Here is a 27,159-nt window from a genome sequence, read left to right on the forward strand (position 1 = left end):
GTAACAGTTTTATAAACATTGAGGTCTTTAGAGGAAGCTTACAATGATTAGCCACAATACTGTAGGCATGTAGCTATTTAATAAATACAAATATTTCTTGAAAATTAATGTTTAAAATAGCTGTTATAATAATCTGTTGCTGTTTCACAATCTCGGTAACCAAATAGTGTGCCTCGTCTCACCTCTGAACTTGCCATTGTGCTAATGTTTCCCAGCAAAAACTCTAGTCTGGTGCTGTAGGGTGGGAGTCAGGTGGCACAGTTTCCACTTGAATGCATGGGAAAGCTGCAGCTTTCGATGTCCGCCATCACTGTTACTTTATTCAGAAACCTTTTTAATCCAAGAAACACTGCAAATTTTAAATTTTAAAATGTATTATGACAACCTGAAAAATCCTTGTTTTCTCTTGTATTCAAATGAGAGAGATTCCTGAGTCTTGCTCTGCATTATAAAACTGCCCAGGTGGCAGCTTTCTATTTGACTGTTCATAATTTTTAATTGTATTTAAGACAATTAATGATTACTTGTTCTTCTGAGTAGTTATAGTGTAGAACAGGGATCGGCAACCTTTGGCACATTAGGGAAAGCCGCTGGCGGGCTGGGATGGTTTGTTTACCTGCAGCATCCGCAAGTTCAGCCGATTGCAGCTCCCACTGGCCATGGTTTGCCACTCCAGGCCAATGGGGGCTGCAGGACGTGGCGGCCAGGCCTGCACCGCTTCCCGCAGCCCCCATTGGCGTGGGACGGCAAACCTGTGTAGAACATCTGTGATCATATTAGTTTTATTGGGATCTCCTCTTGCATTTCACTCATTTCCATAAAGTTATAGATGTTCTCAAAAAGAAAAGGAGTACTTGTGGCACCTTAGAGACTAACAAATTTATTTGAGCATAAGCTTTCGTGAGCTACAGCTCACTTCATCAGATGCATTCAAAGGCCCCAATTCGAGAAAGCACTTAAACACACTTTTACTTTATTTTTCTCTTGATTTCAGTAGGACTTTAGAAATTATTTAAATGCTTCCCTGAATCAGGGTCAAATGATATATTATTAGCTCAGTATAGCAAATACAGAAATGTTTTCTTTGTGTAGTCAATTTTGTCTGCAGGCATGATTTCCAAAGATGCTGTTGTTTGTTTCTTTGTTTTAGGTAACAACATTGAGCTGGACTCTATTATGTTTACTCTTGGCAATGTTTCCCTTGATGCCTGTTGTAGGAAGAGAGCCTAATATTTCTCTGGTGTAAGAACATTTTTTTGATTAAAGCTCTTTATTTTTCCATTTAATATTCACAAATTTAGGCTGAGTTTTGTCATAGGTGAACAACTGTATTATTGAAAACCAGCTGAGGCAGATATTGAATTTAAACAATGTGATCATAGATGCCTTAGTTATTCATTAATGTGAATGAGAATAGACTTTTAATTTTCCTGCACTACTTCAAAGAAAGATACATCCATTTGCTTAGCACAGTGTTCTGTAATTTCATGTAGAGAGAAGCTTTTCTCACTTAATAAAAAGTGCAACTAGTATGTGAAAATACAGGAATTAATTAAAGGAGGATATTCATTTGGGTGCAAACATGGTAAATAGCATTGACAAACTTGAAAAAGCATTTATCCAAAAACAATTTGTTTTGACATTATCTTTTTTAATTCCCATATCTAATTTTAAGTAATTTGTCATTGAATAAAAGTCTGTAGCTAATGAAGTACTCACATTAATGGGATGGATTTTTTTTTTTCTCTTTTAGTCTGTGTATCTAGCTTTTCTTTGTTGTTTTCTTATTTCCTTTCCTCCTTGATTCTCTCTTTGGCTTCTCCTTCCCATATTGTTCGTTTCCTCCTCTTCTTTCCTTTGTCTCTTCCCCCACTGTGCCATTGTCAGTTTTTTCTTGTGCACTTCTATCTCCATCATCCACTCCATTCTCATTGCCATCTACCACTTAATCTTGCAGGCATCACCTCTCACCAATCTACTTGCCAGTCCCACTGATTGGCCCAGCATGGTTTGGTTAGATGTAGTATAGAACTTAATGCAGAGAAAGAAAATGCTTGATTTGAACTTGACACAACACTTCTTTCCCTGCTCGACACATTGTGCCTAGTGGAGTCATCTTAGCATGATGTCACTGTGCTTGAGTAAGAGATGCCGTTAGAGCTCTGATACCTGGATAAGCAGCATGATGTTTGGAAGGTGGGGGAAGAGCTATGATCCTAAATATTTTCAGAGGTATTGATGCTTTTCCCAAACGTAATTCCAACACTGCTCATTCAGTTTTAGTCCATCCTACCAGATTTTTGATCCATCTACTGCCCACCCACTCAACTTTTGGCATTGTGGTAGGCATTTTAGGAATATCTATGAGGATTTTTCACTCCTTATTAGCATCTTTTGGCTGCATATGTAAGCATACATTTCCTCCAATCCAATCTAGTTCATTCTTTTTTTTTTAAATGCACATTGGATTCTATCCACTACTCTGCTCCTCCAGTCACTCCGCTTTTCTTCTCTCCCTGCTTTTTCATTGCAAGTGATCCCTAATGCAACTGGCACTTGCTGGGTATCCTTTTGGTCCCCCTCCTCCAGTTCTTCTTTACAGCTCTGAAATGTTTTGTGCTTGTCTAAATGTTGTCTTGGGTTTTTTGGATTTTGAAAATATATGTGGCATCTGGGAGCACATGAAGCTAAGGGAAGGAATGGAAGAGAAACTACAAAGATAAATAAACCAGAGCTTCGGTGAGATCCACCTCTGTGAGCAAAATGCACATGTTCTAAGGCTAGGACCACTGCAGCCCTAAATCCAAGATCAAGTTTCCTTCAGTAATTTGAAAACTCAAACTAGGTAGCCCTCGTGTAATTTCAATATTGGTTATTATCAGTACCTGAAAGTCATTACATGATGGCAATTCAGTGGCCCCATCCCCCTTATCCCATAATTGCTTACTTTGCCTTTGCTGGGGACCTTGTCAAAGGCTTTCTGAAAGTCCAAGTACACTGTACCTACTGGATCACCCTTGGACACGTTTGTTGACCCCCTCCTTCAAAGAATTCTAGTAGATTGGTGAGGCATGATTTCCACTTACAAAAGCGGTTTTGTATCATGTTGATCTATATGTCTGATAATTCTATTCTTTACTGTAGTGTCAACCAATTTGCCTGTTACTGAAGTTAGTCTTACTGGCCTGTAATTTCCAGGATCATCCCTGGAGCCTTTTTTAAATATTGGTGTCACATTAGCCATCCACCAGTCTGACTTAAGCTGATTTAAGCAATAGGTTATATACTACAGTTGTAAGTTCTGCTGTTTCCTAACTGATTCCTTCAGAACTCTTGGGTGTTTCCTGGTGATTTACTACTGTTTAATTTATCACTGTGTTCCAAAACCTCCTCTATTTACACCTCAATCTGGGACAGTTCCTCAGATTTGCCACCTAAAACGAATGGCTCAGGTGTGGGAAACTTCCGCACATCCTCTTCTGTGAACACCAATGCAAAGACTTCATTTAGCTTCTCCACAATGGCCTTGTCCTCATTGAGTACTCCTGTAGCACCTTGATCGTCCAGTGGCCCCACTGATTGTTTGGCAGGCTTCCTGCTTCTGATGTACTTAAAATTTTGCTGTTAGATTTTGTGTCTTTTTCTTGTTGCTCTTCAAATCCTTTTTTTTTTTTTTTTTTTGGCCTGACTAAATATACTTTTACATTTGACTTGCCAGTGTTTATGCTCCTTTCTATTTTCTTCAGTAGGATTCGACTTCCAATTTTTAAAGGATGTCTTTTTTTGCCTCTGACTGCCTCTTTTACTCTGTTGTTTAGCTGTGGTGGTATTTGTTTATCCATGGTGGTGGGTTTTTTAGTCCTCTTACTGTTGTTTTTTTTTTCATTTGGGATGTACATATAGTTTGAGCCTGTATTATGATGATTTTTAAAAGTTTCCATTCAACTTGCAGGCATTTCATTCTTGAGACTGTTCCTTTTAATTTCTGTTTAACTAGCCCCCTCATTTTTTCATCATTCCCCTTTTGGAAGTTAAATACTACTGTGGTTGGTTTCTTTGGTATTTTGCCCCTTACAAGGATGTTAAACTTAACTACATTTATGACTAAATGGAGAACTTCAGTTGTCACTGTTGTCAGTCAAGCTCTTTTAATTTTCATTCATTTTTATAACAGTAAAATAAAACAAAACTTAGATTATTCTATTCAAGTGAGTTGAAACCATCTTTTAAGAAAAAAGAAATTCTCATATGATGAATAGTGACATTCTTTCTATCAGAATCAGACTGTTGTATTACCACTAATTTATATTATCATTTAAATGCAATTTCTTAATGTGACCCAAAAAACCTTGAAGCAAATTACTTTAAATCACAGATCTTTGTAATTCAACTCCTAGATTGCAAAGAAAGTAGTTCAAAGGAAGCGAAGAATGATGAGTGTTATGTTAACATGATGAACAAGACACATAAACAAAACAAAGACCTAGGATAGAGAAAAAAGAAGGCCACAGTGAATGTTTATGGATGACAAGCCTTCAAAAAACATCTGTCACATCATTAATTTTAACCCCTTAGCTCTGGTTTCCCAAAGATGGGTTGTAGATGCTTTCTGAATGTTTCTAGCTGTAATTTTGTAACATGACTAGTTTCATTCCTGTGAGAAAAATCCTATGGGAAAATCATTCTTATGAGAATTTTATAAAGAGGGACATTTTAATGATTGTTTCGTTTGTTTGTTTAACAGAACAGTAGCAGGTTTGGTGATTCTCCTGATCTCTTCCTTCTCCCTGGCATCTCTTTGTAAAAGCAGAAATAAATATGTGCCTAAGAAAGATCTGACAATACTCCTTTTTCAGGTCAGTTGCTAATTTTCAATACATTTGAATGTTGCAAAATAATCTTTATATGTATATTTGTATGTACTGTCTAAGGACCCAGTTCTGCAAACTGCATCAAGAGGTTCTGTTTATTATCAGGAGTTATCCAATTGACTACTTTTTTATTTATGGTAGTAAGTACTTTTAAATATGGTAATGTTTGCAGTATCAGATACTCATTCTCTGTATATGTGTATTGATGCGTATGTATAGATACGCACACACACACACATTTGCATACGTTTATATGCCTTCCTCTTCAAGGTCAATGTCTTACCCTCAATCCACATGTGTAAATTCCAGTGACCTTTGTGTAAACTGCATTCGCTGATCCAAGGACACAGTATGGTCCTAAGGGTTTATCTTTTTGATTTCTGATTTGAACTTGAAGAATAGCATGAATCTGTAATCTAGTTCTTTTCTGCTGGTTAAAACCATTTCTTTAATCATGGCCAAAGTTGAGAATTACCTATGGCTTTCTGAAATTGGTGGGTATTTCTTTCACAATATATGTTAATTATAAATTACAGGAAGGATTTTGAAATTTTGCGCATCTGTTGTCTTCATTTTAAACCTATTACAGCATTTGTTCCCCACCCCACCTCCGACTTAAGTTCTAATAGTTTTTTTTAAGCCTTATGAATGATTTTAAGTTGTTGAAATTTCTTACTGACCTAAACAATGCGTTCAGTACATCATGGAGTTAAGCTTGAAGACTGAACAGTACAGATTAAAAAACACCAAAAAATCAGGTGCCTAAAATGCCTCTTTAAAATATGTGGTGCTTATGTGTACAAAGGTAACATTTTTTGCCTCTTTGGCTCAATGCCATGAAAAGAAGTGTGTGAATTTCTAGGGCTACTTTTTGTAGTTCCATATTTAAACATTTAAAATTCTCATAATTGTCATTTGGCAGGCAGTGGATCGCTCAGTGGCATGTCTCAAAACAAGTGCTGTAATACCCCAGTCACTGGAAATGCCGCCTTATAGGGTAGTTCATTTGGGCTAGTGGAGGATCCTGTATACAAGCGGACCTGGAGTTAGAAGGGAAAGAAAACGCCAGACCACGTGTGAGCCAGATAAGAGAATTCAGGAAATTCTACCCACTCCCAGAACACTTGATTGCATCAGCAACTTTTGTCTGGTTGTTCAGTGAAGACCTTCAGGAGCTCCCCAAGTCGCCCCTTGAGTAGTGGTTCCTTCCTTTCATTGATAACTAATCAGTAGTCTCCATTAGATCTTACTTCAAAATCTCCCCAGTCTCTCTCCAAAGGCAGGAGGGACAAGTCCATGGTTCTCATCCCTTCATTCTTCCTCAGAGTGTGAGAAAGGAGAGATTAATTCAGATTTGGATTTGGAAAAGCAGATTGCAGAGGCCTTGCACAGACTTTCACAAATCTTTCTTCATTGTTAAAAATGCATTAGTTGCTATGAAGCTGTAGGCGCTCAAAAGGAAAAAGGATTTCAGAAGACTGCTAGTGTTCCTGGAAGATGAGAAACAGCTTTACCTGTTCACCCCTCTGCACAGAATCTTGAAGACACACCTCCGTCACTCTGGGCTCCAAAGTACCTCTTCCTATATCGTCTCCAAACTGTACAAGCTCAATAGTAGCTTCCAGCTTCTTGGAGCATGTTCCTGCTTCTGTTCAGGTGGATCTGTCAGAGACAACAGCTTCTCCTCTCCTGGTCCTGTTTTCCTAGTCTGGGTGCCCTAAATCCTGTCACTCATCCTTTGCCTCTTTCTCTTAGGTGACAGTTTTGCTGAAAGAACAGGAGCTAGAGGCTATGTGCACCCCATTTTGAGTCTTTTGACTTCAACTGACTTAAAATTTCCTGTGGTGATTACTTCTGCCTGTCATTTGGTTAAGACAACTGCTCTTTCATGCCAGGAACCCTATAATGCTGTCCACAAGGGCATGGCAGATCTTTTTATTTGCTTGAGCTTACTGCTGCAGGTTGTTTTGAAATTTCATCTGAATGAGGATGTCTTCCCTCCCAGTGTGTGCCATAACCCAAATGAAAGATTGGGCATAATTTATACTTCTGTAGGACCTTTAAAGCTTTTCTACATAGGAACCAATCATTACAGTATGTCATAGAACTGACTTGCCCAAATGGATCAGGACTAGCATCTTGAAAGCTGAGGTAACATATCTGGAGAGGATCAAGGCTTATTACATCCGGTTAGTTGCCCTTTCTTTGTCAGAAGGATACCCAGCCTTAGTGGATGAGTTTTGGAACTTCATGATTCTTGTATACTTTCATGAATTATGGCATTTGGGTAGAGAGTGCCCAGACTGAAGAAATCTTAGGGGATCAACCTTCTTTATTAAGGTGGGGGACTGGAGATTCAAATATCTTCCCACTCGTTTCCCGTTCCAGTACATCCTATCTTCTTAGTCCACTGTTTACTGCAGATGCTGCCACTGTGACCATTTCCCTTCCTCTGTTTAGGTTGGCACTTTGATGTAGGACCCTGCAGTCTGGCTTTGTCTTATGGCACATTTTTTTCCCTTACCATTTAGATTTTTGAGGTGCTGTGAGCTTAGGCACTTGTAGCCTTCCATGCCTGCAAACAGCATGGATTTTTGAGGGATAAGGAGTCCACTGGTGAACTGCTCGACCTTTTGTCAGCTAGGATCTTTGGTGTGGTGGGGTGGCAGACAGGCCTTGGTGGCCCACTTCTCTACTTCAGCAGGAAAGATCCATGTGGAGGCTTGGTGCCACCTATGTCAATAGGTTCACTGGGGGAAGCTGCTATCAGCTTTTCTGCAATCTGGCAGCAGGAGTCTCAGGGTAGGTAAAAACAGTGACAGCATGTATTTTATCTCCAGCAGCATCCTTGCTGTCAGCCCACTCCTTCCCCTCTGGCAGCAGGATAATTCTCAAAGATAGACCCTTTGTTCAACTCCTGAGCCCTATTCCTGGATTGACTTCAGTTTTAGACCTAATTCTCCGGCTTGACACAATTCACTGTTCATTTGAGCTATAAAGTACTAATTACTCCCTATAAAGATAAAAACTGCAAACAAGGGTTTGCTGTTGATGGTGTTAGACCATAAATTTCATTTTTAGTTGCACTTTGTTCAATATAGAGATTAGAGTATTGTCTTTTTTTTAATACGGTTTTGTGTTTAAAAAATGGATAATCATAAGACTTCAGGAATGGGAAAAAATGTGGGATGCTTATTGTTTGCCAACTATACAGTGTTTAGTGAATCTCTTAAAATTCTCTAACTGGAGTGCACATTAGTTTAAATTAATCACAGAGGTGTCACAGCAGATTTGTATACAGAAGCCAGTGTAGTACAGGAAGCTGTTTTGTCCATTTGTTACTAACATGGGGCTCAGTTATGGCTCCTAAGAGACCTGATTTTCATGTGGATGTGAAGGTATCACATTCCCTGTGAAAAGGGTAAACTATTAATCTCATTTTACAGATGGGGAAATGAACGAAGACTGTGACTTGATTAAGGCCACAATAGAAGTCATTGTCAATGCTGGCTTAGAACACAGGAATTCTTGGCTGCCAGTCTTAGGCTTACTCCTCGGTCTCTTTTGCACCATTCTCTTTCCTTGTGGCTATAGATCATGTTGGTTGCTTAGCAGACAAACTGCCTCAGTTGCTGACTGGGAGGGGGCACCAATAGTAGTAGCTCAGGTACTAACTTCTTTACCCCTGAATTGGTCTGGTATCCTCTCAGAAGCTGAGATCTGTGGCTGTGTTTTTCACAGACCCCAAAGGCCAGCCCTGAGCAGCTGTAGGGGCTGGGATCATGAATAACCTGTGAGCTTTAGGAAAAATCAAGGACAAGCTTTTCAACTCTAGCTCTGGGTTTACATTTTCAAAGTTGTCTTCACAAGTGCTGGAAACTTTTTTTTTCTAATGAAAGCTGCAACGAGCCTGAACTCTTTTATGTCTCCAGAATTAGGTATTCCCAGAAGCTTTGATGCCACTTTGACACCATTTTGGCAGGTTTACTCACTTGCTCAGGTCACTACAGAGGTGTGAAGTGTACTCTCTGGGGATTATCCCTTAGTGGGTATGATTTGATTTCACCAGTGAGTAGGGCATAGCTGAAAGGCAGCCAGATCCCTAGGGCACAAAATTATTTTCCAAGAAGAATATTAAAGGGAAGGGAGGTTATCAAGCTGCTCTAAATCCTGCAAATGTTTTCCAATGGATGCTTGACTGAGATGATCCTCTGAGCCTTTTGAGGTCTACCACTTATTACTAGCCAGTACAGAGGTATGCAGAAATATCTCTTGTATACTCTTATGGCCTGATTTAAAAATGATGGAAGTAAATAGGTCCTGCAGATGTTCTGCACTTATGAAAATCAGGGCATAAAAATTCCCTATTATGAAGCATGAAATTTTTGCAATTACCACTAGATGTCACTGTGTATGGCTTGTGAATGGCAGATATTCAAAGAGTACATTCGGCAAGGAACAATAAGCAATACTGTGACCTAATAATTAGCATCTCTCTTTAGGGTGACCAGATGTCCCAATTTTATAGGGACAATCCTGATTTTTGGTTCTTTTTCTTATATAGGCTCCTTTTACCTTCCACTCCCCCGTCCCGATTTTTCACACTTGCTGTCTGGTCACCCTGTCTCTCTTTCACTTGTCTTAATATCATTTAAATCCCATATTGTTTGTAAAACGCCTAGCACTGTGTTGCTGAACCTGATTTTGCCTTTTAGCACTACCACAATATTGCTACTATATAATAATAAATGAAATTCTAGTTGGAATGATTTCTTTGATTCATTGTTGTCTTGCTCCAAAGTAACACAGCCATCTTTAGTTAGGTCATAGAGGAGTTTTCTTGTGTTATTTTATAGCTATCTGACAGCAAATCAAAGGACACCAATCTTTAAAGAATAGACAGTTCAAGAAATTAACCTCTTGTATCCTAGTAGTTCCTTCTCTCTTTGCATTTCCCATCCTGATTTTTGCTGGTGGTGCTGGGGGGGAGTAGATTAAAAATGAATCCCACCTTCAGCACGGCAGGACTCCTCCACCACTTGTACAGCTTTTTATATACACCCAAGTAAAACTAAATGTCAACAGGGGAAACTGATGGCTTAGTAGACTTTGAATGCAAGAGATAAGTAGAGCCATTTTTCTTGTAAATAGAATGAAAGCCGAAGATTTATAGGGCAGAGGTAAGGACAAACGTTAAGGACTCATTAGAACTGAGTATAAAACAATGTGCTAAATATTCTTGCTTGATGATCCACTGTAAGTACTTCTCAGATCTGTAAAGATAAGAACACAAAAGGTACCTCTGTTGTTATAAATCTTTATTTTAATATTTCATATTTAAATCTGTCTTGCTCTTATATGCTCCCTCCTCCCTTTTCTTATAATGATTCAGTTTGATCTGGGCGAGGCAGTTATGCAAGTGTGAAACAACCGTTTACATAGTCTTCATTTAGTTTAGGAGAACCCACCAGATTAACTGTCTGTTTTTATTAGTCTGAATTTTTTTTTTTCCTTTTAGATGCTGAACATAGCACTTTCAACATATGTTGTGAACAGTACCCACAACAGTCTTCATCATAAGCAGGGACTCCCTGTAATTAATCAAATCATTAGTTGGACAATACTAGGTAAGGAGACCTTCTATCCAGATCCAGTTTACAGATAACTTTCAGGAAAAGGAGAAGAGATTTTTTTCCCATGATCTTTGCACTAACTTTTTTCATGTAATTTTGTACAGTTTTTTAAATTTTGTTTCATAACTAATTTTGACAACACCATACTTTAAATTTATGTAGCTCAAAAGTAATTCTTGCTCAAAATCTAGGCATGTTTTTATTTTAAAAATTGGTTACATTTTCTCTGGGAAATATGAAACAATAAAATGTTCTACAAAAATGGCTCATGTTTAAGTTCATAATGAAATGTGGAAAACCTTGAGTTATAAGTAATTTTTATTTTATGAAAGTTTTGCAGAGCTCTGTATGCCTTTTTTAAAAATTAATTACACAGATTTTTTTTTTTTTTTTTTTTTTTTTTTTTTTTTTTACTTGTAGCCAGGGAAAAGCAATCTAAGACAGTTTACATGCAAAACAGTTAATAAAGCAAAGTGGTACAATGTCGTTTCAGGAAAATTATTTGCATCAGCTGTGGTTTCAATTTTTACTGAAACATAACAGCAAAGACAATTAGGTGCATCCGTGAGCGTGTGGTAGAACTGTTCAAAACTGCCTCAGAAAATATTTGTGGTCTGATAGTAGTATATGTTAAACATCTGTTAAAGGCTTAATATCATTATTAAAGGAGCAAACAACATAGAACTCTGTGGATTTTCATATGATCCTAACATTAAGAACCTATGATTACCATAAGCAGTTGTACTTATTGATACTGTGAAATATAGTAACATGAAACCATCAGTCTTTCTGTTATAAAAATAATCTCTGTAGTAATCTCCCAATGGATTTTAGGCATTTGTAGATGTTCTGTAGAGGCTGACTCAAAAATTATCTTTATCCACGACTATAGTAATCTAGGAATGTAGGGATTTGTTTCAGAAGTAAATATATCCCATTTAAGGCTTGATATCAATTTTCTGCTAAAACTCAAAACCAAAAATGTAACCTTTGTTTATTACTAGTGTTTTGACCTTTGTTATCTGGTTACTTGATGTTTTACATGCTGTATGCATTTTTATACTGGTGGAATTGCTATATCTTAAAGAGACACTTTCAATTTTAACAATCATGCTTCTGTCTGAACATTATGTACCTAATAGTCTACAAAAAGAAAAGGACTCTGAAACCTGTTACTCTGAAACCTGTCATAATAGTCTACAGTAATACCTAATTAGATTAGTACAACTGAACATTATTAGGGAAAACATGCTTTTCTCATTCTTTTCAATTTTCTTTTGAGCATTTTACAATACTATCATCCTTTCTCCTGTTTATCTTGTATTGTAAATTAGGCCCCAATTCTGTAGTGAGTTTTGTGTGGGCAAATCACCACCAGTGAAGAAAACCTTTGAAGTCATTGGGGTCCACCTGCACCGATCTCAGTGCAGGACTGGAGTTTTAGCTAGTTTTCCCTTTTGTGTGTGAATTTTACCCACAGTAGCAAGTGAGAGAACAATATTTTTAAATTGGAAGCGAGTTGGGTAAAGGAGGGTAGATGATCAGAATTACAAGGTAAGACATGCTAGAAATTGCTTCCGCTCATGTGCCTAGAGGATGATGATTGTGGAGTGGGTGGGTATATGACAAAAGTAAAGCTAATTGTACAAAAATTCTTCCATATCCTGTACTACAGATGTGTTGAATATTTCAGCAGAACCATAATATTGTGAATAATCCACATCTCTGAGCGGCATAGTTAAACTGACCTAAGTCCCTCTATAGGCAACACTACGTTGATGGAATAATTATTTCATTGACCTAGCTGCCGCCTCTCAGGGAGGTGTATTACGTAAGCCAATGGGAGGCGCCCTCCTGTCAGCGTAGATAGTGTAGACAAGCCTTGAGATTCAAGCTGTTCCTATTTGTTTTGCTTTTTTTTGGCTGGACAATGGCTGGGCACTTGAATCCAGTCTCTTCTGGTTGGGGAGGTAGGCAGTGAAGAACTACCTCCTCAACCAGAAGAGACTGGATTCAAGCGCCTAGCAATTGTCTCAGTCAACATATGCTGAAGTTGCACCACAATTACAATTTTCTATATATACACATACATTCATAACCATAACCTGTATATGGATCTCATAATGACGGTTAACTTCAGCAAATTACAAGCTTTTCATAAAAGACCCTACTTGGTATAGTTTTATAGTACAATAACACCGTATTCAGTCAGTTGGTGTAACTACTTATTCTGGGGTTTCAATTTTTCAGTTCTCCCCTTGGGAGTGTCTGAACTCTCATTGTCACACCATCAATGATAATACTTGATTTGATGCTTCAGAGATGTGATAAAAACCATAGTCTGCCAAGCAATCATTCAGTACCATCCATGGTAGGGAAAGGAATCTCTCCTAACATTGTAAAATCATGAATGGGAGTAATCACATGAGAGGGGCAAAATGAGGGCAGGTGCTATGCTCACTTCCTTACTGCAGTCCTGACCTGCAGTGCCCCTGCTCTTTCTTCCTGTTCAGAACCTGCCTTATGCGTAGAATCCCATAAGTGATGATGCAAAGCTGAAAGTGGACTCGACACTCGGTTGAAGAAAGTCACTTGATTCACTAGTGAAATAATTTTGGTATTAACCCAGCTCCCAAAAAGGGAGAAGCTTGTTCATTACGGTTTCCCATCTGCCACCAGTAGCTTCTTTAAATATTCCAATTTTTGCTCATTCAACACTGAAAATTGATATTATTTCATATATAAAATGTTTTCAATAGCATTTTCAAAATTTGACAATATCTTCAACAATTAATATGATAGAGAATACAGAGTTACTTTAGTAAATGTTAAGAAAAACTAAATAATTTAAATGATAAATTACTTTAGCAAAAGTAACTCCAGAAAACAAACCAGGGCAAATATGATCTGGCTTGAACCTCCATGCATAATATTTGAAAGCTGTGACATTTTGTCTTTGTAGTGTAAATAGGATAATACATCTCTTATTCTTGTGTTAATGACATATGGTTCTCTGTCTGTTACAGCCTCATCCTTGTTTGTGCCATTACTGAGTCCCACGTTTTTCTTCCAGCGACTGCTTAGCATACTTCTCTCTTTGATGTCACCCTACTTGCTCCTCAGCACAGGGTACTTCCTTTTTAATTACAGCTTGGTGCATCTTGTTCTAATAAAACATTTAAGTGTTGAATGTGAAAAAGTTACTAAATCTCTGAATGTTCTTATAAAGGTGGAAAGTTTGTTCCCTAGTAAAATCCACATTTTACCTTTTGAATGAACTACATAAAATGTCTGATAATTCTCTTAGATTGCATGCACTTTATATCTCCAACACCCCTCAGGCAGTGGGTTGTAGGATGTGTATACGTACAAAGTTGGACCAAAATAACTAAATTGGATTTAATTTACATCTTTTGTTATTTTGTTGCAAGTTTGTGTGTAGACAGCCCTAAATCCTACAACTACAAAACAAAGGAGCAAAAAACAACGTTCGTGTAATGTCACGCCTCCTTATAAAAAGGACGGTGGTTAAACCTTCTCTAGTGTAGAGAAAGTTGTGGCACATCCTCTAAACAATTCTGGATTGAAGTTAGAAATAGTCCTTGTGCCCCTAGATGGAATCTCAACAATTCAGGGTGCTCAAAAACTCACTTGCACCTATAAAGGATCAGAGTTACTAGGTAGTGGAGGGTAGCTTTTAAGACAGTTTGAGCATTCTAGAGCCTTAGTGAACAACAGAGATACCATCCAAACCTTTAAAAAGAAGAGAAATGTTTTTCTATTTATGTTGTTTCAATTTCTTTCTAAAGAAAGTCCATACCAAAGGGTGCCCATCTGAAGCCCTGACATACATTTAAAAACATAATAACATAGAAGTTGCAAAACACAAACTGTCCAAAGCAAATTAACGTCTTCCTCCCATCTTACTGCACGTCGATTGATCTCCAGCCAGTCGACCCCAGCAACTTTAAATTCCCACCGCACATTCCCCTCAGACAAAATTAAAGTATTTTATAGGTCTCTGACATGATATAGTTCAGATTAACAGGGAGTCAATCTCAAAGTACATGCATTATTTGTATAATTGAATACGTTATGCTTATGATTGTATGTATATATGTAATATTATGTTAATCATTTTATTCAGATATGAAGCTCTCTTTCCACTGGTATTGTCTGGGTTGATGTTTGCTTGGATATACATGGAAAAAGAAGCATTACAGCACTATGGCGATTCACTTAAAACAAAGGTAGCATTTCAAGACAGTTACTCTTGATTCATTATCAAAAAACTGCTCCACTAGAAAAGTATGAAGTGATTGCCCAGTGATGGCTGTAGTTCAGTTTCATCATGGTTTTTCTTCCAGGCACACTAGATTTTTAAAATATCTTCAGTAGTTTCTGTTGAATAGTTTGTAGCAAAGCTCAAGTACATATTCTTTGAGTATGGAAAGCCTATATCAGGTGCCCATCTCATAAGAAAATGTAAAAGAGATTTATAAAATATTTTATTTGCTATATTCCATATTAGAGCTATTTCTAAGACCACAGGAAATCAATGTGACTGAAGCAGTATATTCTGTAGGTTAGAGATGGGACCATTGAGTTTAATGCTAATTCAAAATAAGGAGTGAAAGTCCTTCCCAGGATAAGTATAACGTTACTGTCTGTTTTAAAGATGGGAAATTCTAAATAAATAAAATGACTAGCACAGGAGTATTGGTGATGGAGGCTGAAAAGAAATAGTCATTTGATTTCTGAAATTACCCAAAGGAAATATCTGTAGAGTCATTTAATTTCTGCCTGCCTGTCTTTCTTATCAGTGTGGTCTTTTATTTCTGATCAGGCAGACAGGGTGCCGCTAACTGAATTTATGCTAGCAAATTCTTGGATTTTCCCTCAGAAGGGATTTACACTATGTATCAATATAATTTCCTTGTCTTTGAGATTTATTATGTCAGTGATGCTCTGAACCCATGATCACATCGCGATTCCACTCTTAGTCTAAGCTGCTGTTGTGCCCTTGAATTGGTTAGAACCAAAATGCCTATTATAGAGCTCTCCAGCCATTCTGAGCTGGGCAGGAGATATAATACCATGCCCTCCCTATTTCCCAGGAATCCATCGTCATTGATGATAATTATAGAGAATCAATGGCAAGGATGCTTTGGAATTTGCCAGAGTTACGTAGAGGGGAAGCTACAGTTCTGAGCCTTCACTGCTTTTGTAGTTTATATGTAGTCAACCCAGTGGCATATTGATACCATGTTGAGCTACAAACTGGGATAGCAGATTTCAGAGATGAATAATGCCTTAGTCAGGGAGAAAAGTCAGGGGGTAAAATTGAGGCAGAAGCATTCACAAGTGCTGATCTGGCAATTATTGTATTTTTTTTTACCTGCAGGGATGCAATTTTAAAACTTCAGATACAACATTTATTGATACAAGGCAGAGCATTAGAAATGCAAATGGTGAATATTGTCATTTGTTTACATAACTTAACAAGGTGAGGCTTATATGTATCACATGGGCCTGTTTCCTTAAATCTTAAATAGTAGAAATCCAAGCACAATGTGAAAGATGCATGGTTTGGGTTCTGCTTATGAGACCATATGAATCGACTATGAATGAAAAGAATATATGTAAGCTTGAGGCTGTGATTCGGTAGCGTTATCATTTTTCCTTTACATATTGTGACCTTTGTCTTGCTTTCAGTGAGAAGAAATCTTTCACTTTATTTTTCTAGTCTTCTTCAAACAAACAAACAAAAACAAGAACCGCTGTACTACACTACACCTCAAGAGCCCCACTTTAATGTCTGCCAAAAAGTCCTGCATTTAGGAATCCACTCAGGTCTCTGCTGATGTGAGACTATTTTTAAGCAATATGTGGTCTGTATTTCAGATCCACCACATGGGATTTTGCTTTTTCCAATGAAAAGAAGTTCATTGCTGTCTTAAACTCTGAAGACAATTTCTCCCCAGGGTCAAGAGTTGTCATGTCCAGAGCAGAGTAGAGAAGCTGAAGAATCTTTCAGTATCCTCATTCACACCATACCTCACCTTGAGGATAATTGCAGTCTTTATAGTAGGAGATCTTTATCTACCTGTTTTTGTGGGCAGTGAAAATGTATTTTTAAAAAAACACCACCACTTGGGACAGGGGAAAAGAAAACGGATCAAAATAGTAAACCAAAGGTAGGGGAGTTGTTTCTTACCGAAGACAGCATCAGAAGCTCTGCTGGGTTCATTTGATCAACGATCACTCTACTTATACAATATCTTTCTGGCAGACTCATTAAAGTATAGGAAAAGTTTACAAGCTTCATCACAAATGGATCTGTTTGTTGATGGGGAAGTGAGTTAATTCCTCACAAAATCCACTAAAATATATTCTTAGTATCAAAGTGAACCACCTGACATCATGTATTGATTTTTTCTTGCTGTCTTCACAGCTTGCTGTTCTCAACTTCTCCTGCTCTACTGATATAACTCAGTTTCGGCAACTCCACCTGGATGACATCCGCAGGTCTTTTTTCTTTGTATCCTTTTGCCTTGTTTGGAAAGCAGTGATTATGACACAGTAATTTAGCTTCCAGTGTAAAGATTGGCCAGTGGCACAATGGTGAATTTCAGAATGTACTGTATTTGCTTGGGTTACTGCTGAATTCATACACAAACAGCCTCTTTTAAAGATTTTTAGAAGGTCTTTTCTTGTAAAAGAAGGATTTCTTTTAAAGGCCTTTGTTCTAAATACCAGGCTAATCTTTTGGTTGATCTGCTGATGCACAAGCCGGTTCAAACTGTGCCCACCTGGAACTCCTTTCTTTGTCCCTTGAGAAAGGTTATGCTAAAATTATTCCTGTTTTTATATTATATTATATTATATTTTATTTATTTATTTAACATTAAAATATTATAGGACACAAGTTGACCCTCGTGGATGGGATGATAAGCAAACATAGGGCTGGATCCTTCAGACACTAAACATTCCTAAAACTAAATTGTTTCTAATAATCCCCTTCCTCTTTTTTTATCATGAAAGCTGGGTAGCTGGGAGAGAGTGATACGATTGTCACTGGGCTGAGGGTAGGTAAGGGAGATTTGGCAGCCAGGGTAGTGAGTTTGTGAATTACAAGAAAGATTAGAGGGTTTTCTAGGAAGAATTAGCATGGGGTCAGTGGGGAAATAGGTTTATCGTAGTGGGTCGGGCTGAGGGAGGAGGAAAGAGAGAGTTAGGACCTCCCATATGTTTTATAACATAAGAAGGAACCTGGCAAGTTTGGCAGCCTGTCTCCTGAGCTTTTGGTTTGTGCTCTACGGAGTACACAGTGCTTTCGTAGTAGGCACCAGTCTGAGCAGGGTGAACCAAAATCCCAAAGCATACAAAGTTTGAATTCGTAGAATGGAGTGCCCCAAAATAAATGTTTCCCATTGTACACACCATCAATCCCTGTGGAGCCATCCCTGCTGCAGCTGCTGAATCTGCACCTTGCTACCAAATGCTCAACCCCCGCCTTCCAGCTTGACCCGCAAAATGTAGTATCACTTCCTATCTCTGAGAGGGCCATGGGCTGCTGGAAGTGGGGCAAGTCTGGGCAGGCCACCGTGAGGAGGGGTGGTGTTGGCGGCCCCCTTGCCCAGTGTGCCCACTCAGATTTGGCCCTGTAGCTCCTCTGTTGTGACAAAGGGGCTATGGGGCCAAAACTGAGTGTTGTGGCCTCCATGCACGGGGGGCTCACAACACTGCTCTGGTTTGGCCCCGCAGCTCCCCTGTCACACTGGAGGACTGGCAGGACCAAACCTATGTAGCAGTGGGGCGGCCAGTGCTGCTCCTCCTCTCCGCTGCCAGTGGTACGCCCCATGCATAACTTGTGTACAGCTCTTGAGCGCCACTGTTGTAGAACCTCAGGGGCCCAGAAGAAAGTCCAGGAGGTCTGATGCTATCCTTCTGGAGGAAAATCAGAGCTAAGGAAAGAGTGAGCAAATGGTTTTCTGGGTTCAGAGAGCATCCTGAACCTGAATATGATTTAGGTGGGTACCTTAAAAGCAACTTTATTTATTGTACAGTAAGCTTATCTTTTTCATTTACAGCTTTTCTATTTCTTAACAAAACATTTAAAATTTCACAGAATTAATGGGGTATTTAGCACTGGCCTCATGCAATATTTGAAAATTTAAAAATCAGTTTTTCTTTGATTAAGCAAAAAAAAAAAAATTGAACAGTTTTTAAAGCTCAAATGTAGTATTTCCTTGGGCACACTAAAGGAACTGAATATATTTTGTTCAGTTTCAATAAAATGTTTACCTTTTTATTAAGAACAAGTACAATGAATTTCAGCTCAAAAGGTTTTTTGTTTTTTTCAGTTTAGAATATTATTAATGACTATATAGTGGTGAAGAAGGAAATGACTTCTTAACTTGAACTGTAATATTGCTACCATGAAACTATTTTAAATTAAAAGAACATGCCAAGATTCCCAATTAGGGCTTGAGAGTTGGCCTATATTGAGGAGCCTTAGGCCTTTGTTAGCCTGATCTTCCAGAAGGAGATTCAGATTGCATATGCTTAGCATCTTGATTAGGTGGCAACCCAGCCCATTGGGCTGTTTCCTGTTTTATTAGAGAATTGTAGCTGTTATAAATCTGACCTGGAAGAATTTTACAATATTGTTAGACTGTTAGATTAGTAAACCTGAAACAGTGTGATTCTGTTGGGAGGTAGATGCTAGGAATTTCTTTATTTGTGCTCACATATTCCTTTCAAAAATTTGCTTGCAAATTCTTGAAGACCCTATTGAATAGTTAATATTGAACCTTTTATACTGAGATATTTAAATACTCCATGACAGGAATGAAAAGGTCAGGAGAGGCCATGCCAGCCCTGCCTTCTCCCCCAGGAAACTCTGGAGGCAGGAGTCCCTTTTCATTACCTTCCCACTTCACAGTAGGGGGAGGGGTTGCTGGAACTGTGGCCAGATTAAAGAGGTATGAGAGACTAATATAGGCCCTTGGCCTCACCACTGAGGGGAGGTAGGAGCCTTCCATCCTCCCCCTTCCATGGGGTTGTATAGCAGCTAGGTTTTACCTTTGTGAAAAGAATATGCTTTAGACCCTTTTAGATACACAGGTTCCATCAGATCAGGGTTTTGTCCCCTCCTCTCTTGTCTCTATATTTGTGGAATGTGCAGCAAGGAAGAAGGGCAGATAAGGGGCAGCAATGGGATAATGGATGAGCTTTGTTGTTTGGACAATTAGAGTGTGGGAGGGTAGGCTGGCAATATTTAGTCTTATTTTTAAGACCAACAACCACAGCTAATTCCCCGACAAAGACAAATGTGTATAGGTTGATAGATGGACCGCGCTCACATTAAAATGTACACAAGTGCATATGTTTGAATGTGTGACTGTATTGTTATGAAGAAGTGTATCCACTCCACAAGTTGAACAAGAAAAAAAGCTGAGTCCCTAGGTCTCTCAGACAGGTTTTGGGGCAGACCGGTCATTAACCTGATTTTCACATGGGCTCCCCTCTATCAGAATTGGCTTAAAGTCAGGATCTGAAAATTCAGTCAGGCAAGGATATCTGATTTCATACTTTTAAAAGTAATGTAAAACTATAACAATAGTAAATGATGTTCTCATAGTGCTGGATTGACAGATATTTAAAACAAAATTTTCAGCATGTTGTTTTTATTTGATCTTTTATGTAACTTTTGTGTTGGATTTTCCTTAGCTATATTTAGGTTTTCTTCATCATGACGGCTTTTTTTGGTACTGGAAATATAGCTTCTGTTAACAGGTAAATCTTATTAATGCTGTTGAGAGAAGTTGAGTGCAAAAGAGAAGACAGTGCAAAAAATACTCAAATACCACACGCCTAACAAAACAGTCCAACATAAGCAAAATAATAAGAATAGTGTAATAATCTAGTGGTGGTTGTATTTAAGTATTATTTTCTATGGTATTTGGTGTAAGGGACCAGTCCTGCAAGATACCGAATTGCCTTAACTCCTACTTTTAGTTGTTGTTAGTCGGTGTTGAGAGCACTCAGTCCTGAGGAAGAGCTCTGCACCTTGAAGAATTGGGCTGTAAATAGTCACAGAGAAAGCCTATGTATCTCAGTTTTTTCTAAGTAACACTGTACTTGGGCTTGGACAATAGTACTTGAACAATAGTGGCTTTCATGCTCATATTTTGAACAAAATCTAAAACATCTCATGAGCAGGGAAAATGAAATGTTCTGCTTTTTTATAGAAAATACTGTTTGCAAAGATACATTTTAATAATTTTTATTTTATTATTTTCATGGTTCTCTAGTTTTGACCCTGCTTCTGTCTATTGCTTCCTGACTGTGTTCAATCCGTTTATAATGGGAAGCTTGCTGGTGTGGAAGGTTAGTGATTGCATCTTTGTGCAGTTCTCTCAAAGAATGGATTAATGAGTAATACATCATGCATGCAGGAATTCTTTTTCAATTTACAGAATATATATGTTTTTGAGATTCATTAACCCATTTTATCCTGTCTGCAACTATCTGTTTCTACAGAATTTCTGAAAATAAAACCTGTAAAGGGTGTTTGACTTCAGTATACAGAATACATGACTGACTCATGAGAAATATATTTTATTATATTTAAATAGGAATTTTAAGCATTGAAAAGATGTTGTTAAATAACTTAAAACATAGAGGGTTTTCCCATTGTTTATAATACACAAATGAAAGCGGGGAAATATATATTTTATTATCTCCATCCATCTAGATTGTATTAAATAGAAATGTCTTGATTTTTTTTTTTTTACTGTTGTCATTTTTGCAAACTTTACTCTATCTGATTTTTTAAAATAAACAAATTAAATAGTCTTTTAAAGTCTGGATTTCCCATTTCCCTGCCCATGCTGTCATTCCCTGTTTGAAGATAAGGTTTAGGAGTGCTTCTCTGATGATATCTAGGGCAGAAATCATTAGACAGCACTAAGGGACAGCAGTGCAGACAACCTGCTGCTAGATTACGCCTAATGTAAGTGATATGTTCACCCCGCCACCTCTTTTCCCAAGAAGAAAAGTTGGTTGGAGGAGCAACCAGAGTCTGCTCCAGAGCTTTGTTGAATCCAAACCTGCTGGATGCTGGGCAATATTTACCATTAGCAGAACTGAAGCTGCCTTTCTGCCCCAGATGTGACCACATCTGCATCCCAACCTGTACTTTCCAACAGCTGTAAGGCAGGAGCTGGGAAATGGCAGGTTCAGTCTTTAAAAGGTGGATTCTTTGTGTACTTCTAGCCTTAAAGAAGTGTGGATCAGTTCTAAAAAAAGAAAATACAGTGCACATATTTGAGAGGGGGTTTTTTAAATTTATTTATTTATTTATTTATTTAAGTTGTGCAGGTTGGCTTAGTTGTGTCCTCTTGGAGGACAGTGAGTGGAGTATTTATTCTTTTTTTGGCTCAGTACTTGCCACATCCAGGCATTTGTGCGTGGGCTGAAATCATCCTTTCACACTGGAAGTTCCAGGAACTACCATGTAAAATATTGCAAATTCTGTGTGTTACAGCGTTGCTCAAATATTTATCATCAATGCTAGACTGGATCAGCTGAAACAAGGATCATTAATATGTTTTAATCATTTAGTTGCATGGTGCCTCATAGTTTTTCACTTCAGGTAGGCCATGGCCATAGATTTTATATCAGTTTCCTAAGTATATTCTCTGCCAAATGAGTTATCACCCTTTCTTTGCCAGTATTTTATTTTTACAACGTGTGCTACAATGAAGCTTCCCATAATAGCAATTTGAAAAGGAGGAAAATGTTTCCATGACCATTAGTGGTGTTCTGATAGGCTGTTTTACAAATGTTGCTCTAAACCATAATGTAATTTATGTTTTAAACAGATTGTAATCCCTTTTGTTCTTGTGTCATGTGCTTTTGAAGCTGTTCAAGTCACAACCCAGTTATCTTCTAAAAGGTACAGCAAATGTTATATTACTGCAGTAGATGGTGTGGGTTTGATTGTGGAAATCAGCTAAACAGTATAATTAGTAAGGGTGTGAAATACCCAGAATCAGGCTTCATTTGTACATCAGTCCACTTGCTTTGAAAGAATTTGGATTTATCAGGTATCAGACTAAACTAACCAATGAGCCCCTCTGATGACATAGCTCACTTTTTGCTCACTGCTTACACAGGCTGAAACTTCAGTGGGAGTTTGCCTCAGTAACAAATGAGTAAAAACCTATGGTGGATTTTAAAGTTTGGCCCAGTATGAATGATCAAACATTTCGTTTTCTGCATTTAAAACATAAAAGATACAAACAAACTTAATGTAGAAAAAGTAAGTAAGCAATATTTAAATTAGAATTTCATGTTTTAAATTGCATCTCTCCATATAGTACAAATATATTTTTAAATAAACAATGTACAAGCCAGCTAAATTAAAACTTCATAGCACTGACCTCACCACAAATTGCGTTTTTTGAAAAAGGCACTCAAACAAGTCTTTGACCAGGCACTTTCATTATGGATTTCTTTCTGCCCTTGCATAGCAATTTAGAGCGCACTCCCCTCCAGAGCCTGGAATGGAAACCCAGATTCCTGAGTCTCACCATTCCTCTGCTGTCAGCAAATATGTGAAACCCATATGTCTCACCCACTTTAGTGCTGGTTAACATAGAGGATATCAACCTACTACCATCAGTTACTCCATTAGCTCAAGTGATAGAGATCTGTGTGGTGGATCTAAAGGTTCCAACCCTGCCAATGACCCATCTGGGTGTCAATACGATTCCATATGATGGAGCTATTGTTTTTTCAGTTTTCTTTTTTAAAAACCTAAGGAATTACACACAAAAAGCTACATTAAAAGAACACTAGTAAGGTTTCAAAATCAAGCCCTCAGAAGTTAGAAAATACCACAATTAAGGTTGCATGTGCAACTTTAATCACCTCCGTGTGTGTATGCATTCTGATATAATCTTTAAATGCATTTCACATGGTATTTTTTCCATAGGACCCTGCCTGTTCAGTTTATCGCCCCAGGACTTTTTTTTTACTGCGCATTATTCCAACCTTGCTCTGAAAAGAGAATTACTAATATCCTCATGGGCTTTTCTGCAGAGCCTATCAATATAGTAACTTCACAAACATTAATCAGTCAATCTCTGCAACACTCCTGTAAGGTGAGAGGGCATTATTATCCCCATTTTACAGATGGAGAACTGAGGTATGGCGATTATTAAAGTAAAACATTTCCACGCCTTTTGAGTGTTCAGTCTGAGACAAAAAAGAGATGATTTTTCTGAGTACTTATCATTATATACTCAAAGCACAGGTATCACTTACTCAATTTGCAGGTGTGAGTGCTCGCACTTCTGCAAATCAGACATCAGAGTCTCAGGTTGGGCACCAAAAAATGCAGAACATGCAGTTAGTGACAACTTGTGAAAAGTTGGGTTTATGTGACTTGCCCAGCCTCACACAGGAACTCGGTGCCAGTGGAAGGGAGAGAATCCAGTTCTCCAGATCTGCAGTTAATTGCCTGAACCATGAGACCATGCTTGCTCTTTCTGCCACCCCCTGCTTCATTCACAATATACCTTCCAACTTCTGATATGCAACAGCCCCCTTTATAACCCAATCCTAATAATCCCAAATAGGTCCATCCCCCTACTTAATGGGACATAAGGTCTATGGAAAAAAATAGCTTGTGATCATGTAATTAAAGACTGCGTCAGAATGCATATGCACAAAGGGGGCGAATTAAAGTTCCACAGGCAACCTTAATTCTGGCATTTCCTAACTTCCAGGGGCTTGACTTGCAACCGGAATAGCGTTCTTTTAACTTTATCTTTTTGAAAAGAGAGCACTGAGATTAGCACTGTTCTTCTTTTGTGAAATCCTTGCTGCTTTCCAGGTAGGAATGTTTGTACCTGTCAAGAGGCGAGGTTTTTGCTAGGCACATGAATAGCCTTCAATCGCTCTGCTCACTGTAGGAAGCATACTTCATGCTCTTCATGAGAATATTCTGTCTGTGTGGGCTCTTCTACATCTCCCATCAATGTGGTACCGTAGCTGAGCACTTGCTAGATATTGCAAGATTGTGACATCGCTGGCTATTTAAATCAATACGAAGTTTCCAATGGAAAAGATGCTTGTAGACGAATCAGAAAATAGTGAATTTGCCACATCTTTATTAACTAATGAAGCATAATTGGTTTATCAAGACAGTGCTAGAAAATATAGCACTAAACTCAGTTTTCTCAAAGGGATAAATCAGTTTTTAGGGCCTACTAGCTGATGCTTGCAGAGCACTATGATATATGTTTTCTAATGAAGTTTCACATTGTAAATTGATTATATTTTATAATGATAATGCTGTATACATTAAACTATTACAGTTAATGATGTGCCTGCTAGTGGGTCAGCTCTTTGCAGCATTGCTCTAATGCCATTAACTGACAAGCCAGTCATTAATAACTGCTTTCATGTGATCTACTACTTCAAAAACTTAATGTAAAGAGTAAAATATTAAGAAAATGAAAAAGCTTTATTAGCTCTACTTCCTCCCTCTTAGTCATTTTACGTGCTGAAATTTACATTTCCAAAAGTAATCCTACATACTGCAGGTTCACACTCCTGGGTTTTTGTGCATTCAGAGGATTTAGGAGCTCTCTCCCAAAGCTTTTGGGAACTTCTGGAGCACTTTTACCCTCGGTCAGTTAAGGTGCTGGAGGAGCGGCTCACGTAATCTCATTTAGCAGCTGTCCACCCAGTAAGACCGGTTTGTCAGCACAGATTCGGTCAGCTCTTTATGAAGAATATTCAAGAGAATTTTATGCTCACAAGTACTTTTGTTGTTCTTGAATCTTCCAAGCCTTCCTACTCTGAGGGTTTGAAGTGGTGCATAGGACTTGTGCTGTAAGGAGTGGATGTCACCCACTGTGCATTCACAGTATACACGGTTACAAATGCCATGATTTTTAAAGGTTTCAGAGTAGCAGCCGTGTTAGTCTGTATTCGCAAAAAGAAAAGGAATACTTGTGGCACCTTAGAGACTAACAAATTTATTTGAGCATAAGCTTTCGTGAGCTACAGCTCACTTCATTGGATGCATCCAGCTCACTTCATCGGATGCATCTGATGAGAGCTGTAGCTCACGAAAGCTTATGCTCAAATAAATTTGTTAGTCTCTAAGGTGCCACAAGTACTCCTTTTCTTTTTATGATTTTTAAACTGTTTTTAATATTCTTTTAAAATATCAGCAGCAGTCATCATTTGACAGGCCACTCAGGTTTGCTGGCAAATAACTCACTTTTGGGGTACCCTATTATAAAACTGTAATTACATTAATGAATAAGTCTCTTTTCAAAGCATCATGATAAAATTATATGTTCCAAACATGTTAGGCATATCAGCCCTGTTTTGTGTGTTAACTTTTCCCACGAAGTGCTTTGGAAACGTATCTCTCAAAGAATGAAAAAGCCAACTGCAAGAAGTAATATCATATATAATAATTCATATTTATACTTCGGATTCTAATAACTTCGTAATTGTGTCTGTGGCTATCAATTAAGAATTATGGTCTCTCCTTTTTTGCAGCCTTTTCCTCCTCGTTCTTGTGATTTCAGACATTATGGCTTTGGTAAGCTACTATTGGACATTCTGTGCAAATAAGATCAAGGAAGCAGAGTGCTCAGCTAATTCAATCAAGAGATATCTGAATTAGTTACAGACTTCAAAGTTTTCAGAACTAGGGCAGTGAATTGAATCAAAATCCTGGTGTAATTTACAGATAAAAATCCCCATCTTCACGCTTTGTATGTCATGTAAGGAATGCTTCTTAAGAGGCATAATTCTTTTTTACTTCATTTCTTTCACTCTGCTGTTTTAAAGCTAGTATTCCTGGTTTTTAATGTATTTCAAATCAAATGTTCAGGTTAACAGTATGAGAGCACAAGGGAATGCCAGATTTACCTGGGTGCCTGGTCTAGTTAATTTTTCAGCAGTTTCTTGCCTGCTGCCAGAAGAAAAAAAAAAAATGAGAGAGAGAGAGAGAGAGAGAAATGTGTCACACACTGAACTGATTTTTCAAACCTGTTGTCAGAATTATCAGCGGAGGGCTGGAAAATATATGAGAGGTATCTTTTGTAGAGCAATTGTATCCTTTGTGTGAGGCAGTGGGGAAAATTCACCCCAGCCACTTGTAGATTCATGATCAAAATCATTTAAATAGAGACATCTTAAAAAAAACCTTTACAAATTTAAAGTGACACAATTAATTCCCTAAAAAGTGTCTTCAACAATAGCAGTGCATTGCTATATTATATTATGACTGGAAGGTAAACATGCTCAAAGCAGTGGGCAGGGAGTTATGCTATTTTTGCTCTCACTTCCCACATTCTGTTTTGGAAGATTTACTTCAAAGTGACAAAACCCGCTGTTTGTGTTATGTCATTTCACATTGCAGTGTGGTTTAAGAGGTTTTACCATATAAGAGAAATAGGAGGTACAAAACATCAGAATGTCTAGTTTGATCTTAGAGTGACAAACAGGCTGGGTCCTAGAAGTATTTTTATCTAATTTTCACATAAAGATTTTTATAAACTGTTTTTTTATTTATTTTTATTTATTTAATTTCAGTAGGAAAAGAATTAAAATGT

At 38.0% G+C, this 27,159-nt stretch overlaps 1 protein-coding gene across 1 annotated transcript in view; it reads left to right on the top strand.

Annotated features, from left to right (window-relative positions):
* The window catches only part of PIGN (phosphatidylinositol glycan anchor biosynthesis class N), a 145,542-nt gene that overhangs the window by 104,198 nt on the left and 14,185 nt on the right, over positions 1-27,159 (top strand). The window contains exons 19-28 of the mRNA XM_074944973.1: positions 1,151-1,242; positions 4,745-4,856; positions 10,390-10,498; positions 13,531-13,633; positions 14,652-14,754; positions 16,959-17,045; positions 20,250-20,305; positions 20,824-20,899; positions 22,396-22,469; positions 26,099-26,141. Of these exons, the coding sequence (XP_074801074.1) occupies positions 1,151-1,242; positions 4,745-4,856; positions 10,390-10,498; positions 13,531-13,633; positions 14,652-14,754; positions 16,959-17,045; positions 20,250-20,305; positions 20,824-20,899; positions 22,396-22,469; positions 26,099-26,141 (855 nt within the window). The remainder of the gene's footprint in view (positions 1-1,150; positions 1,243-4,744; positions 4,857-10,389; positions 10,499-13,530; positions 13,634-14,651; positions 14,755-16,958; positions 17,046-20,249; positions 20,306-20,823; positions 20,900-22,395; positions 22,470-26,098; positions 26,142-27,159) is intronic.

Source organism: Natator depressus, chromosome 2 (genome assembly GCF_965152275.1).
Source record: "Natator depressus isolate rNatDep1 chromosome 2, rNatDep2.hap1, whole genome shotgun sequence".
Classification (NCBI taxonomy): domain Eukaryota; kingdom Metazoa; phylum Chordata; order Testudines; family Cheloniidae; genus Natator; species Natator depressus.